The sequence below is a fragment of the Leopardus geoffroyi genome, chromosome B2 (genome assembly GCF_018350155.1).
Source record: "Leopardus geoffroyi isolate Oge1 chromosome B2, O.geoffroyi_Oge1_pat1.0, whole genome shotgun sequence".
NCBI lineage: Eukaryota > Metazoa > Chordata > Mammalia > Carnivora > Felidae > Leopardus > Leopardus geoffroyi.
Genome location: NC_059332.1, coordinates 38207817 through 38221889, shown reverse-complemented (window position 1 = coordinate 38221889; position 14073 = coordinate 38207817). Strand labels below are relative to the sequence as shown.

The window sequence follows — 14073 nt, the reverse complement described above, 5'->3', positions numbered from 1 at the left end:
ATACCCTAGAAGGGAATCTTCTGTTGGACAAAAAGTAGTTAGAAGGCCTCCCATGATACCAGTTATAAAATCCATGATCCCATTGCTTTGCTGTTTTCAGCAATGCTGTCTTCAGATTTGAGAGACTAAAATATCATGTTTGTTTTTCAGTGAACTAAATTATCATCACAATAATAATTTTTTGCTGGTTACTTTGATTTAGACACTGTATACGGAGATTCTTAAAGCCTTCTCATCTGGGTAAACAAAATGAGGTCTCACTTTATTGCAGATACTTCTAGACAGCTTTCCTCTACTTGGAGTCTAGTTAAACAAACAAAGAGTAATAAAAGTGAAAAACTCAACTTAAATGGTTTGTATTTTTTCTGACATGCACGTGTGATGTTTGTGGAGTGACTTCAATTTATAATTTCCAAGAGGGTAGAAGCTTTTATTTTTGTTTTATTCATGCAAATATTAAGAGATAAGAAATGACAAAGTATCTCAGCTTTGTAATTTAAATTTCTAGGGAAAATGCATTTTGCAAAAGGAAGGAGAGGATTTCTACTCTGGAGATTTCATCTGATCATCAAACACTGGTTTATAAAACATTGATTTATTTACATATCAGAACTGCCTCTAGCTTGGGATGTATTAGGCAGTCGCCTGCACTGTTGATTTTAGGAAGTTGAGAAATATTGCTCACCAAAAATGTCCATCCCATTTTTCAGTGCTGAAATGTATCAGTAGCTTTTCATTTCTTTTATTAATTACTATTCCATCTTTTACAAATGCTACTGCTAAGGTGTTGAAACACATCTAATTGTACCGATTTGGAATAGATTCTTTATTATGTTATTGTTACCACATTTTGTTGAGAGATTATTCACATATCAAAGAATTCACTTTAAAGTGTACATTTAGTAGTTTTTAGTACAAGTGTGCAACTATCAGTGACCATGATCTAATTTTAGAACATTTTCATCACCCCGAAAGAAGCCCTATACCATACCCATTAGCATTCATTCCTCTACTTTGCCCGTATCCCGACCTCTGGCAACCACTAATTGATTTTCCATTTCTATGGATTTGCTTTTACTAGACATTTCATATAAATGGAATCACACAGTATATGACCTTTTGTGACTGGCTTATTTCACTTAACATGCTGTGAAGATTGATCAGACACTGTAGCATATATCAGCACTTTATTCTTTTTTCATTGCCAAATAGTATCCTATGGTATGGATATGACCCATTTGTTTATCCACTCATCAGCTGATGAACATTTGGGTTGTTTTCACTTCTTGGCCATAACGAATGATGCTATTATGAGCATTCGTTACAAGTTTTTTTTTTTTTTTAATTTTTTTTTTTTTTCAACGTTTATTTATTTTTGGGACAGAGAGAGACAGAGCATGAACGGGGGAGGGGCAGAGAGAGGGAGACACAGAATCGGAAACAGGCTCCAGGCTCTGAGCCATCAGCCCAGAGCCCGACGCGGGGCTCGAACTCACAGACCGCGAGATCGTGACCTGGCTGAAGTCGGACGCTTAACCGACTGCGCCACCCAGGCGCCCCTCGTTACAAGTTTTTGTGTGGACACCTTTTCCATTCTACTGGGCATGTACCTAGGAGCTCTGGGTCTTCTGGTAATTCTGTGTTTACGTTTTGAGGAGCTGCAAAACTGTTTTTAAGCAGCTGCACCATTTATATTCTCACCAGTAATGTATGAGGTTTCCAATTTTTTCAGATCCTCAGCAACACATGTAGTTGTCTTTTTTTTTTTTAAGGTATCGTAGAGTGAGTATAAAATGAGTATCCCATTGTGGTTTCGAATTACATTTCCCTAGTGACTAATGATGTTGAGTATCTTTTCATGTGCTATTGGCCATCTATATACTGTCTTTAGAGATATGTCTATTCAAATCCTTTGCCTACTTTTTACTCTCAGAATTTCTGATGTATTCTTTTTAATTTAAAATTTTATTGCAGTATTATCAGCATACAAAGTTCTATTAGTTTCAAAGTTGTATATTAGTATACAACACATTGATTTGTCAGTTCTACACATTACTCAGTGCTCGCCACAAGTGTAGCCACCATTTGTCACCATACAACATTATTACAGTATTATTGACTACATTTCCTTTGCTGTACTTTTCATCTCTATGACTTATTTATTTTATGACTGGTAGTTTGTACCTCTCAATCAATCCCCTTAATCTCTTTTGCCCCATCCCATACCATCTCCCCTCTAGAAACCATCAGTTTGTTATCTGTATTTAAGAGTCTGGTTTTTTGTCTGTTTGTTCATTTCTTTTGTTTTGAGATTCTGCTTATAAGTGAAATCTTATGGTATTTATCTTGTGCTGTCTGACTTACTTCACTTAGTGTAATACCCACTATGTCCATCCATGTTGCAAATGGCAAGATCTCATTCGTTTTTAATGTCTGAGTAATATTCTAGTTGTGTGTGTGTGTGTGTGTGTGTGTGTGTGTGTGTGTGGTGTATATGTATTTGTCAGTAGCCAGCCTTGTCAAAAATCAACTGATTGTAAACATAAAGGTCTGTTTCTAGACTCACAATTCTATTCCATTCATGCGTATGTTTATCCTTATGCCAGTATCCCACTGTCTTGGTTACTGTTACTGTAGTAGGTTTTGAATTAAGAAGCGTGAGTCCTCTACCTTTGTTATTTTTTAGGATGTTTTGTCTATTCTTGGTCCCTTGAATTTCCATATAAATTTCTGGAGAAATTGGTTGATTTTTGCAAAGAAGCCAGTTCTAATTTTGAGGGACTTTTCAGGAACCTATTGATCAGAGGGGAGAGTCCTGCTATTTCACATTAAGTCTTATACCCTACAACCTTGCTGAACTTGTTTATTGTTTTTAATAGTTCTATAATAGATTCCTGGGAATTTCTGTATATGTACAAGACCATGCCACTTGCAAATAGAGTCTTCTGATTCTGTAAAAAGTCATTCTTCAAAAGTGAAGGAGAAATGGACATTCCTGGGTAACCAAAAGCTGAGAGAATTTGTCACTAGCCAGTGCATTAAAAAGACATCTAGATTAGAAAGGGAGAAGTAAAAGTATGCTTATTTACAGATGACATGATTTTGTGTATACAAATCCGAGGCAATCCACTGTTAGATGACAAGAGGTAATAAACAAGTTCAGCAAAAGTTTCAGGGTTCAAGATCAACATAGAAAAATCTATTATGTTTCTGCACAGTAACAATAAACACTGAAAACAAAATTAAAATATAAATTTTGGGAGCCTTGTTAATTTTTGCAAAGCAAGATCTCCCAACTAGTCTTCAAGCATTTTGAATATGTTATTACATTATCTTCTGGCCTCCACGATTCCTCATGAGAAATCCATTGTTGATCTTGTAGAAGATTCCTTGTGTGTGATCAGTCACTTATTTCTTGCTACTTCCATGATTTCTTTGTCTTTAGACAGTTTGATTATCATGTGTTTAGATTTGGATAACTTTGAGCTTATCAAGTTTCTTGGATATGTAGATTAATGTTTTTCATCAAATTGGGGAAGTTTTTGGTCATTATTTTTTTAAACATTCTCTCCCTTTACCATCTGGGACTTTATACACACGTTGATCTCTGAGTTCTCTGTTCATTTTTCTTCTTTCTTTATAATTTCTGTTGTGCAGACAGGATAATCTTAGTTGATCTGTCTTGAAATTTACTTTCTTCTACCAACTCAAATTGGCTATTGTAGTGAATTGTTTCTCAATTATCTTACCTTTCAACTCCGGAATTTCTGTTTTATTCTTTTTTTTTTAAATAATTTTTGTCTTTTTATTCATATTTCTTTTCTGTGAAACATCATCTTCGTACTTCCCTTTAATCCTTTAAACATGTTTTACATTTATTCTTCAGACCTATTTATAATACCTAACTTAAACTCTTTATCTAGAAGTCAAAATCTAGGCTTCCTCAAGAGCTGTTTCTATTAATTTTTTAATTTCCTGTGCCTAGGAAATACTTTGCTGTTTGTGCATCTCATAATTTTTGTTGTTGTTGTAGTACATTTTGAGTAATATAATATGATAGCTCTGAAAATCAGATTCCAACCTTCCCCAAGGTTTGTTGTTGTTACCATTGGTGCAGCTGCTTGTTTGTTTAGTAAGTTTTAGGGACTCATTCTACAAAGCTTATATGGTTTGTTGTATGAGGCTTCTGAAATCTCTGTTCAGTAAGCTCAGTGGTCAGGTAGTGACTGGACAGAGAGATTTTTTAAAATATGCCTTGAACCAGGGGCTCTTGGTACGTGTTGATTTCAGTGCTCCATAAATTTATAATTTTGTCTCAGCTTTCACTTCCTGCTTGTTTAGGCCTACAAGGCGAGCCAGAGGTGAGATATAAGGACCTTCTCTCATCTCTCTTGGGTATGCACATAGTCCTGTATATGTATGTGGTCTTCTAGTGTCCCCAAAATATGGCATAACTTTTCAACTCCTCTTATAGACCTCCTTTTCTGCAGGTTTTTATTTCAAGTTTTTGTTCACCCTCTTGCTGGCCTTCCTGGTACCGCATGCAGCCTAGGGCAACTGTGATGGTGAACACTTGCAACTGATCTGTTTTCAACAAACACCATGGGGATATGGCTTCTTTTCACTGAATAAACCAAGTCAGGTCACCAAAGCCAAGTACTGTGAGTGGGGCTTTTCCAGGGAGCTGTCAGAGAAGTACAATTCTGTGGACTTTTTGGGTTGCTCCCAACCTATCCTACCTCTTCCAGTGGTTGCTGTGCTTCTGTTTTTCGGTTTTGTGGTTGCAAGTCTGTTATTTTTCAAGGCCGTTATGGGACCGGGGAGAGGGAGGTGGGAATGGTCAAGTTAACATGTCACAAAGCTCACTGTTGTTACTGAGATTCAGCCATTTTACTTGAGTAAACACCCCTTGGATTGTTGTGAGCCTTTGGAGAACTTCCAGGATTTTGAAAAACTTGATTTTGACAATTTTTGTCCCTGTTCTCATTATTATTGTGGAGGAGTGGATTCTCAGAGGTCCTGACTCCACCATTTCTCTTTATTTTTCGTTAGTACTTTCTCTTAGGATGGATGAGACTACAAGCATATGAAATTGCCCAGTGTTCAATGGAGAGGAGGCACAAGATGGAATTGGGATGAGAATGCTCTACAGAAAAGAACTGGAGATAAATGTTTCCCATTTAATTTTTTATTGTGACTATGTAATAAATAAATAGCCATAGAGTATGTATGGGTGGAACTGACATACTTTTTTTTTTTAATGTTTACTTATTTTTGAGAGACAGAGACAGAGTGTGAGTGGGGGAGAGTCAGAGAAAGAGAGAAAGACACAGCATCCGAAGAGGCTCCAGGCTCTGAACTGTCAGCACAGAGCCCAAGCCATGAGATCATGACCTGAGCCGAAGTCGGACGCTTAACCGACTGAGCCACCCAGGCACTCTAAAGGTTTATTCTTTAATTTTAAAAAAAAATTTTTTTTCAACGTTTATTTATTTTTGGGACAGAGAGAGACAGAGCATGAACGGGGGAGGGGCAGAGAGAGAGGGAGACACAGAATCGGAAACAGGCTCCAGGCTCTGAGCCATCAGCCCAGAGCCTGACGCGGGGCTCGAACTCACGGACCGCGAGATGGTGACCTGGCTCAAGTCGGACGCTTAACCGACTGCGCCACCCAGGCGCCCCTCTAAAGGTTTATTCTTAAAGTTATCAACTTCATATACCTAGAGCATTTGTGGTCAAGAGATATCATGGAATCAAATGATAATTGCTAATAGAACATTGCTATATCATTGGCAACAAATGTTGAGCAGAAAGATTCTGTTATCATCTAGCTAAATTCATCATTGTAGTTCTAACTCCATGTGAAGACACATGGAGAAAACTTAACTGAGTGTCTCAGAAAGGGAAAGTTGAACCACACAGTAGTAATCCATTTTCATTCACTTAATGTGCTAAGTCCTTTAAGTTTGTAAGTACCGGTAACACCTTCTACCTACATAGCAAAAGATGCGTTGAATTGTTGCTATAGATGTTATTCTTAGCTTAATTAGTTGTATAAGGTGCCCACCCAGGACTTAACGGATTACTTCACAATAAGCTCTAAGCAAAACCTGTGTGTTTAGAGAGGGCATGGAGATGATAAATCACTTAACATACAATCATGAAAGCATGGCGAAAGCATAGAACTGTGGGCAGTATCTCAGCAGAAGTATTACAGCAGGAATACCAGCATGAACAGTGAGGGGTGATTCTCAGAGGATCCTTCTATCAAACATCTGTTCACAATGAGGGTACCATTAGCTGACAACTTCATAATTCATTGGATTAAAACATCTCAGAGATGAAGGGGCTACTTGTAACAAAAAAGAATGTAATGCTATAATAGTTTGCTATTCTGTACAGTGTAGAGGAAAGATCCATTTGTGAAAGTCTGAATCATGTCAGGTGTACTATGAAAAGCCTATATGGTGAGGAGAGAGATAGGGAGAAGGAAAAGGAGAGAAGGGGAGGGGAGGGGGCAAGAAGGGATGGGAGGAGAAGAGTAGAGAGAGACAGAAGAGAGTCGGTGGCTGAGAAGATCCAATGTTCTTTTTTTTTTTTCTTTTTAACATCCTTAAATTGTATTTTTTCATCATGATAAGTGTGCTTTTTAATCCTCATCATCTCTTTCACCCATCCCTTCTCCTACCTCCCCTCTGGTAACCATCAGTTTGTTCTCTGTAGTTAAGAATTTGTTTCTGGGGCGCCTAGGTGGCTCAGTCAGTTGAGTGTCCGACTTCGGCCCAGGTCATGATCTCACAGTTCATGAGTTCAAGCCCCGCATCGGGCTCTGTGCTGACCACTCAGAACCTGGAGCCTGCTTCAGATTCTGTGTCTCCCTCTCTCTCTGTCCCTCCCCAACTCATGCTCTGTCTCTCTATCTCTCAAAAATAAATAAAAACATTTATAAAATTAAAAAAAAGAATTTGTTTCTTGGTTTTTCTTTCTTTCTTTTTCCTTTGCTTGTTTGTTTTGTATCTTAAATTCCACATAAGTGGAATCATATGGTATTTGTCTTTCTCTGACTGACTTATTTTATTCGGCATTATACTCTCTGGCTTCATCCATGTTGTCGCAAATGGCAAGGTTTCATTCTTTTTGATGGCTGAATAAAATTCCACTGTATGTATATGCCACATCTTCTTTATCCATTTCTTTACTGTTGGATACTTGTGCTGCTTCCATAATTTGGCTATTATAAATACTGTTACAAATGTAGGGGTGCATGTATCTCTTTGAATCAGTGTTTTTGTATTTTGGGGGTAAATACCCAATAGTACAATTACTGAATCATAGGGGAGTTCATTTTTTACTTTTTGAGTAATCTCCATACCATTTTCCACAGTGGCTACATCAGTTTGCATTCCCACCAACAGGCACAAGTGTTCCTTTTTCACCACATCCTTGCCAATACTTGTTTCTTATGTTATTGATTTTAACCATTCTGACAGATGGTTAGTGATATTTCATTGTAGTTTTGATCTGCATTTCCCTGATGATGAGTGATGTTGAGCATCTTTTCATGTGTCTGCTGGCCATCTGTATGTCTCTTTTGCAGACATGTCTGTTCATGCCTTCTGCCCATTTTTCAATCAGATTATTTGTTTTTTAGATGTTGAATTGTATCAGTTCTTTCTATATTTTGGATACTAAACCTTTATTGAATGTATCATTTGCAACCATCTTCTCTCATTCCATAGGTTGATTTTTAGTTTTGTTGATTGTTTCCTTCACTGTGCAAATGCTTTTACTTTGATGTAGTCCTAATAGTTTATTTTTGCTTTTATCACCCTGCATCAGGAGACATATCCAGAAAAATGTTGCTATGGCTGATGTTGGAGAAATTGCTGCCTGTGTTGTCTTCAAGGATTTTTGTGGTTTCAGGTCTCACATTTGATGATCCATTTTGAGTTTTTTTTGTGTGTGTGTGCCATAAGAAAGTGGCCTAGTTTCATTCTTTTGCATGTTACTGTCCAGTTTTCCCAACATCATTTGTTGAAGATACTGTCTTTTCCCCATTGCATATTCTTTCCCCCCTATTGTAGATTAATTGACCATATAAGTATGGGTTAGTTCTCGGTTTTCTATTCTATCCCATTGATCTGTGTGCCTATTTTTGTGCCAGTACCATACTGTCTTGATCACTACAGCTTTGTAATATCACTCAAAGTCTGGAAGACCCATGATTCTTAAGATCACCATTAAATCAAAAGCTGCTCTGTAGGACTAAAGAACACATATGAATTAGTATCTTCTACCAAAAAGTCATTACAAGAAAATTGAAGAGGGAAATTCTTAGAGGATTTACAGTTGGTGCTGACTATTAAATTAGGGAATTACACTACAAGGTATGTAGTGGCAAACATTCTGTACCTGGTATTCTAGGAGGTGACCATGTGTTGTATTTGCCACATGAAGTACCAGGTGTCGGGTTTGCAGTTTCCAAATTATACATATGCTTTCCTCAGAACTTTTATCTTCAACATATTATTTGATTCAAGCCCAGTATACTAAAGATGAAGAAAGTAATTAGGAGAGCAACTTCAGCAGAATGGTAGTATAGAAATTTCTAGCACCTGTTCCCTCCCAGAAACATCAATTTGAATAACTACCAAGCCTGAAAATACCTTCACAAAAGCTAAGGATTCCAGGTGAGGAATTAACAGCATTGGGATGGGATAAGAAAAAGAAGACACATTGAGGAGGGTAGGAAAGATAGTGCCATTACTGCATTAGAGGGTAGAAAAGATAGATTGACATTACCTCATTACTCCTCCCCCAAGCATGGACATCCTAGCAGCTGAGAGAGACACCCTCCCCTTGGGAGGAGAATGACGTGAGGAACTGACTTTATTGTGGTTACCAGTGCTGGCCTATCCCACCATCAGCTGACTCCAGTGGCCCCAGGCAGTTCCCATGGTCCCAGGTAACTTCCATACCACCAGGTGATTTCTTGGTACTGGACTCTTGGCAGGCTATGAGAATCCAATCCCCCGGCCCACCCTAGCACCTTCCTGTTCCTGTAGCCCCAAGCAGCTCCTACAGCAGTAGGCTACCAACATGCTCCCATAAAACCAAGCTTCTGATTACCCTGGGGCTGGGTAGCTTCCATAGCCCCAGGCAGCTCCCATGACATCAGGCTCCCTGCAGACTCTAGCAAATTCAGGGATCCCAACCCATCCCTGTTTGGCCAGCATCCATGGCCTCAGGTGGCTCCTGTAGTTCTAGTGTCTGGTTGGTTCCCACCAAACCCACAATGCCAGCCCTCTCCAATGCCAGCCCAAGCCCTAAAGCCTGAGCTTTGAGGCTGGCTTCCACAGACCCAGGTTCCTGACCTGCCCAGCATCACACTGGTCACTGCAGGCCAACTTGGCCCCTCGTGCCCTATGGTGTAAGCCAACTCCCATGGCCTAAGACTACAGGCTGGTCCTAATGCCAGGTTGGCCCCTGGACCCCAGCCTCCAGGCTGGCTCCCATGAAACCAGGCTCCCAGCCCATCCTCACACTGGACTGGCCCCTGTAGATCCAGATGCTGGACCTACCCCAGTGATCCCCAGTACCTGGTCAGCCACTGTGGACCCAGTGTCCATATCCACCCATGTAGGCATGAGATCACCAAAGGAAACTAATAAAGCTACAGTAACTGACCCTGAAGAAATGGAGATCTATGAGGTATCTGACAAAGAATTTAGAATAATCCTCTTAAGGAAATTCAGTGAATTACAAGAAAACACAACTAAATGAAATTAGGAAAAAAATACATGAACAAAATGAGAAGTTCAACAAAGGAATAGAAACCATTAAAAAAAAAAACAACAAGCAAAGCAAATCCTAGAGTTAAAAAATACAGTGATTGAATTGACAATTCAATAGAAAGCTTCAAAGCAGACTCAATCAAGTAGAATAAAAAATTAGTTAACTAGAAACCATATCATTTGATATTATCTAGTCAGAGAAGCAAAAGGAACAAATGCAAAGAGTGAAGAGAACCTTTCTGAATTATGGGATACCATTAAAGGAAACAATCTCACATTATTAAAGTCTCAGGAGAAGAGAGGGATAAAGGGGCAGAAAGCGTGTTTAAAGAAATGATGGATTAGAATTCTCAATCTGGGGAGAGGTTTGGACATCCATGTTCATACAGCTAATAGGTGACCCTATAATTTCAACCCAAAATGATCTTTTATAAGACACATTAAAATAAAATTGTGTAAAATCAAATACAAGGAGAGAATTTTAAAAGCAACAAGAGAAAAACATACCTGTATAATAAGGGTATCAGCAGATTTCTCAGCAGAAACCTTATAGGCCTGGAGAGAATGGGACAGTATACTCAGATTTCTGGAAAAAGAAAAAAAAGAAACTGCCAACAAAGAATACTTTACCCAGCATAGCTGTCTTTCAGAAATGAAGGAGAAACAAAGATTTTTCCCAAACAAACAACACCTGAAGGAGTTCATCACCACTAGACGTGCTTTATAAGAACTACTGAAACATGAAAAGATATGAAAATATAAAGCATACTGGTAAAGGCAAGTCTAAGCAATTCATAATACTCTAATACTATATAGTATGGTGTTATGCTAGTTACTTAATGTAGTATAAAGATTAAAGGACAAAAGTATTAACAATTATAGCTACAATAATTTGTTAATGAAGACATGATATGAAAAGAGGTAAATTGTGACGTCAAAGATACACAAAAAATGGGACTAATAGTAAAAATGAATAGTAGATACACAAAAGATAAAGAGGGGGGAATCAAAGTATACCACAGGGAAAATCACTTCACAAAGAAAGACAATAAAAGGGGCGCCTGGATGGCTCAGCCGGCTAAGTGTCCGTCTTTGGCTCAGGTCATGATCTCAGGGTCCGTGAGTCCGAGCCCCACGTCAGGCTCTGTGCTGTCAGCTCAGAGCCTGGAACCTGCTTCAGGTTTTATGTCTTCCTCTCTCTCTGCTCCTCCCCCACCTGCTTGTGCTGTTTCTCTCTCTCAAAAATAAATAAACATTAAAAAAAAAAAAAAAAAAAGAAAAGAAAATTGGAAGAAGGGAACAAAGGAACTACAAAGCTAGGAAACAATGAATAAGTTGGTATTAGTTAAGTCCTTACTTTGCCTTAGTTCTTTTTAATGTAAATGGATTAAATTCTCCAATCAAAAGGCATAGAGTGGCTAATGGATTAAAAACAAGACCCATCTATATGCTGCCTACAGGAGACTCACTTCAGCTTTAAGCGCACACAGAGACTTAAGGGGAAAGGATGGAAAAAGATACCCTATGCAAATGGAAACCAAAAGAAAGCAAGAGGAGCTATACTTCTATCACACAAAATAGACTTTAAGCCAAAACGATAATGAGACAAAGAAGGCCATTTTATAATGATAAAAGGGTCAATTTATCACAAGGATATAACAATATATATGCATCCTAGATCACAGCACCTAAACATATTAGGCAAATATTTACAGATCTGAAGGGAGAAATAGACAACAATACAATAATAGTAGTGGAATCTGATACCCCACTTTCAACAATGGATGGATCATCCAGACAGAAAATCAATAAGGAAACGCTGGATGTGAACTATACCTTAAGCCAAATGGACCTACCAGACATATATGTAACATTTCACCCAACAGCAGCAGATTACAGACTCTACTCAAGCACACGTGAAACATTCTCCTGGATAGATCACATGTTAAGTCACAAATCTAATCAAGAAATGGGCAGAGGACTTGAATAGAAATTTCCCCAAAGAAGATATATAAATGGCCCAAACAGATACATAAAAGGGTGTTCAGTACTTCTAATCCTCTGGGAAATGCAAACCAAAGGCATGAGATATGTCCTCATATCTGTTAGAATGGCTGTTATCTAAATGCCAAGAGACACCAAGTGCCGTCAAGGATGTGAAGAAAAGGAAATTCTTATGCACTAGTGGTGAGGATGTAAATTGGTACAGCCACTATGGAAAATGGTATGGGGTTTCCTAAAAAAAAAATTAAAGATAGAAGGACCATATCCAGTAATGCCACTTCTGTGTATATGTCAAAGGAAATGAAATCTCTCAGAGATATCTACATTCCCATGTTCATTGCAGCATGTTCCCAATAGCCAAGGCATGGAAAAACCTAAATGTCTACTGATGGATGAATGGATACAGAAGATGTGGTATATGTACAATGGAATATTATTCAGCCATAGAAAGAAGAAAATTCTGCTGTTTGCAACAACATAGATGGACCTTGAGAGCACAATGCTAAGTGAAATAAGACAGAGAAAGACAAATACTGTATGTTCTCCTTCACATGTGAAATCTAAAAAACTGAACTCAACAGATATAAAGAAAGGAATGGTGGATGCCAGAGGCTAGTGGGTAGGGGAAAATGTGGAGATGTTGATCAAAGGGTAAAAACTTCCTGTTATTAGATGTGTAAGTTCCACAGGTTAATGTATAGCACACTGACCATATATTGTATATTTGAAAGTTGTTAAGAGTATAGATCTTATATGTTCTCACCACCTACAAAAATGATAATTATGTGAGGTGATGGATGTCTTATCTAACCTTTTTGTGGAGCTCATTTCTCGGTATATTTGTGTATCACATAATCACATTTTACACCTTAAAGTTACATTTGTTATATGTCATTTATATCTCAGTAAAGCTGGAAAAAAATAAAAAGACATTATATAAAAACAAAAGGCATTTTAATACAATTTATAATACATCAATATTGATTCTTTAGCTGTGGCAAACGTACAATACTAACGTAATAACAATAGGGGAAACTAGGTGTAGGGTATGTGTTAACTCTGTACTACCTTTGCAACTTTTCTGTAAATACAAAAGTATTCTAAATAAAAATTTTATTCAAATTAACAAAAGAAACTATTTTTTTTTTTTCAACGTTTATTTATTTATTATTTTTTTGGGACAGAGAGAGACAGAGCATGAACGGGGGAGGGGCAGAGAGAGAGGGAGACACAGAATCGGAAACAGGCTCCAGGCTCTGAGCCATCAGCCCAGAGCCCGACGCGGGGCTCGAACTCACGGACCGCGAGATCGTGACCTGGCTGAAGTCGGACGCTTAACCGGCTGCGCCACCCAGGCGCCCCACAAAAGAAACTATTTAAGATGACTGGACTCCATTTGAGTTATAGGTCCTTTCTTAGAAAAAAGGATTAGTGTCTGATACTCTTGCCTAAAAATACAGTCAGTTATTTTAGCTAGATACTCATATATAGAAATTTCTATAAATGTCATTTCAATCGTGTTGAATAAGATTGCTATTAGAATACAAGCCATTTGATTCAAGTGCAATTAGCCATTTGGATATTAAAAGTGTGCCATTTCTTTAGTGTCTTGGCAGGTTACAATGGTACCATCTTTGCATATGGGCAAACAGGCAGTGGTAAGACATTCACCATCACGGGTGGAGCAGAACGCTACAGTGACAGAGGCATTATCCCAAGGACACTGTCGTACATTTTTGAGCAATTACAAAAGGTAAGAAACTTTAACTTCATTTTCTGTTTGATATATTCAGCAGAAATTTACAGTGGGTAAAAAATTTATTGTGACATTTTATTTTATTATATCTAAATGAGGAAGTATTATTGTGTAATAACTCTGGCCTTTATATTTAAGGAAAGTTTGGGATTCTGCTGAAGAGGTAGAAATTAAGGTGCTTCTCATTAAAGGGATGCTGTTTCAGCAAAGGCTGAAAGAGAGTTCTTCTGATACATCCATGGAGGTTAAAAGAACAGATAACACATTTTCCCAACTAACATCTTATATTCCCCATTAAGAAACTGGATGTCCTTTTACCAAGACATTTTTATTTCAGCTACTAAAGCACTGAGTAAGATGATATGATTGTACCTTTTTCACAATTGTGACAGAAGCCCAGAAGAGTTTACCAGAGTAAATATCCTATTGCAATTAATATTATTATGAAGAGTTCTTTATATGATATGCATCATTTATGTGTGTCTCTAAGTGCCTATTGCCTTATTAGTATTGAATACG

The 14073-nt window shown here is 37.9% G+C and overlaps 1 protein-coding gene across 2 annotated transcripts in view; it reads left to right on the top strand.

Annotated features, from left to right (window-relative positions):
* Nucleotides 1-14073, top strand: part of KIF6 (kinesin family member 6) — a 392154-nt gene that overhangs the window by 67504 nt on the left and 310577 nt on the right. For both annotated transcript variants that reach the window (XM_045498079.1, XM_045498078.1), the window contains one exon: nucleotides 13404-13551. In XM_045498079.1, coding sequence (XP_045354035.1) covers nucleotides 13404-13551 — 148 coding nt within the window. The remainder of the gene's footprint in view (nucleotides 1-13403; nucleotides 13552-14073) is intronic.